The following is a 2,822-nucleotide window of genomic DNA, read 5'->3' on the forward strand; positions in this document are numbered from 1 at the left end:
TCGTGGTGATTATGGACTCGGGTTGAAAGTCGGGTTGAAAAAAAGAAGGGCAGATAAGTTATTGTTGCCGGCGAAAAGCAACCCCTGCAAAGGGATCCTTAAAAATAGGACAAGATATAGATACACTCGCACACATTCATCTGCCCGGAGGGTGCGTCGTAAAAATGAGTTACGAGTCCTGCCATTTTAAATTAAAATAGCAGGCAGCCTCCATTGTGGCAGCAAGATGGAAGAGGCAAAAGGAAAAAGGTCAAAGGCCACGCATTCCCACCCTGAAAATCCAATCCAGCGGACAAAATGGTCATGTTGACAGAAGTAAATCTCTTGAATTATCGCATTAGATGCCGCATTCTCACAGATACATAGATTCAGATTCCCGGCCCGATGAAGCCATGTCGTAAATAATCGAGATCGGAACGTCGCCGGGGTATTATAAAGGATTTTCGGGCAGCCCTGTTGATTTAAGCATTCTTCCTGTGTTTGTTTGGCATTTGAAAGGGGTTCCAGACAATCGCCACCCCAATACAAAGAATTCCTCCTGCCAGCAAGATTGATCGACATTTTACTTTTATCTCATTTGAATGTCAAGGTTATTAGCAATTTTAATTTTAGAACAAAATTTATATTGTATCTTGAGATTAAATAGAAGGGAAGTGATATTTTTGAAAATCTGCCCGAATTGTATAGCGTCGTAGAAATGAACATTAAATATCTTTAAATTATTGACTTAAATAAATCATCAGTTGAGTTATTTTAAGAATATTTGATTTGAATTTATGCACTGAATGCAGGAAATCGCCTTAAAACTGTTGGAAACAATTTCCTAAAAATTTGTGAGCGTTCTTAGGAAATTCTTCCTAAAAGTTTCAGGCAATTTTAAAGTTATCCAACTAGCACTTGATACATTCTTTTTGAATAATCCAACTTGAATGATATTATTATAGGAGCAATATTGTCGATGGTTCCCTTTTTCCTCACTGAACCACTGTGATGGTAAAGTACTCCTCGGGGGCCACCAGATACTCGAACTTGCGAGTGGCCAGGCGCATGAAGCAGAGTTTGTTGGAGGGGTCAAGGTCCCGAATTACACTTTGGCAGGTGCCCACCAGGAGTCCATTCAAATGCTTCACGATCGCCTGGGCACTTGTGTTGTCGAAGGACGTTTCGGCCACTGCATTAGCCATATTGTCGGAGACCACATATCCCAAAGTATGCTCCGATAATATGCGATCCACCGTGGGTCCATTCTGGTGGATCACCTGCTCCAGGATGCGATTCATTATATTTAGTATTTTGTTGTATGGAAAGTGATTAATTGTTATGTATATGTTTTGCGACTGGGAGTGAGTTGACTGATCTGTGTGATTTGTATGGAAGAACTGAATGCTCTTGGGAGGTTGTTATAAGAAATATATATTTCACTTGATTTAAAAGGCTCAGGGGTCTTGAAAACATAATGTATAAAAAAAGTTTTTTATTACAGTTATTAAAGAAAGAAAAATAGATGTTAATAATAATTAAATTAATAATACTGATCCTTTTTAATCTTCAATGGCTTCAAAGGTCATTAATTTTTTAATTTAACAGCTATACATTTTAAAGTACTCCCATTAGCTCCCGTATAAAATTAAAATGGTTTCTTCTACTTTCCCTCTAACAACTTTTAAATTAATCCCCCACTACCAATATTTTTACATCGGATTTATAATTACAGCACACGCCTATCGCGTTGATTGAATAAGTGTTGGTCCCTCTTGCATCGCAACAGATGGCAGTGGGCTGGAATAAATTAAACTTATCGGGGTTTTCTTATCTCGCAGGGGCCCTTGATCCCCCCAACCCCCCTGGATTTCCCAATGCCATTGAACTTGCCCTCCAATTGGATCCGCTCAGTCGCCGAGGTCAGTTCGAATTACTGCGCACAGAACACACAAAAACTGATATTCCCGCCCAAGTTCAAGTGGTCGCGTGGCTTCTCCTCCCGCAGGCGAGCTCATCAAGCCGTTTTCATTTAATTTTCATGCACATTTAATGGCGTCTGTTATTGGCTTTTAACGAGATTTCCACTCCAACCCGCCGCTGTATTTTTAGGTATCCGTATAATTGACTTTTTGACTTTGAACCGCTTTGTCGCAGGTCGTTGACTCGCCAGCGGCGACTTAAACTAACTCTGGGCTTAGCTTGAAGCCTTAAAGCTGCTAAACTGCCATAAATCAGAGCTGGCAGAGCTGCAAATACTGACTACTAGCGGGTGTTTAGTATTTAGTACAACACTCATCTGAACCAGGCTCATCTGTATTCAGGGCCCCTCGTCGCCTCGACTCCTCGACTCCTCTTCTCTTCGGGGAGAAGTGCTTGTCGGACAAGTCCACAGAGTGCATATGGGAGTGCATGTCCCTCTGGTTCCCCGGATATACATACGTATATCCCCATATCCCCAGATCGACCAAAATGGCCACTCGAGCGCCCACAACGGCCATAAAACACTTTCGGACATGCTGTTGGCCCAACAAACAACTCTCAACTCTGCTCCGTTCTTTTCTCCCCGAGCTGGTCAATAAAATGTGCATAAATTCCGATGCCATTCAACGGCAACCCGAAACTCGCCGTTTCTGACTATCCAGAGGAAGGCTTTGCATTTAACGGGTCAACCTACAAGGTACAGTGGGAAAATGTTAATAACTCCAGTCTTGTAAAAGGACCTCTTAACAGAAAGGACTCTATCGAGATAAGACATAGGGTTCATTGATCAGTTAAATTAGTTTTATAGAATTCTTATTAGTTTTATTTTATCTGAAAAAGCGCGCTTTCTTTTCTAGAAA

General features: G+C 41.2%; 1 protein-coding gene across 1 annotated transcript; it reads right to left on the bottom strand.

The window, feature by feature from the left end:
* Window positions 1–584: 584 nt before the first annotated feature.
* LOC119562377 (dynein light chain roadblock-type 1) lies at window positions 585–1,395 on the bottom strand. The gene has a single exon (XM_037875542.1). The coding sequence runs from the start codon at window positions 1,278–1,280 to the stop codon at window positions 975–977; it is 306 nt and encodes a 101-aa protein (XP_037731470.1). The 5' UTR covers window positions 1,281–1,395; the 3' UTR covers window positions 585–974.
* Window positions 1,396–2,822: the final 1,427 nt, after the last annotated feature.

This window comes from Drosophila subpulchrella, chromosome 3R (assembly GCF_014743375.2).
Source record: "Drosophila subpulchrella strain 33 F10 #4 breed RU33 chromosome 3R, RU_Dsub_v1.1 Primary Assembly, whole genome shotgun sequence".
In the NCBI taxonomy this organism is placed as follows: domain Eukaryota; kingdom Metazoa; phylum Arthropoda; class Insecta; order Diptera; family Drosophilidae; genus Drosophila; species Drosophila subpulchrella.

What these genes read in the sequence shown, in the direction of transcription:
- LOC119562377 (XM_037875542.1), bottom strand. Translation starts at nt 1,280, where the DNA reads ATGAATCGCATCCTGGAGCAGGTGATCCACCAGAATGGACCCACGGTG.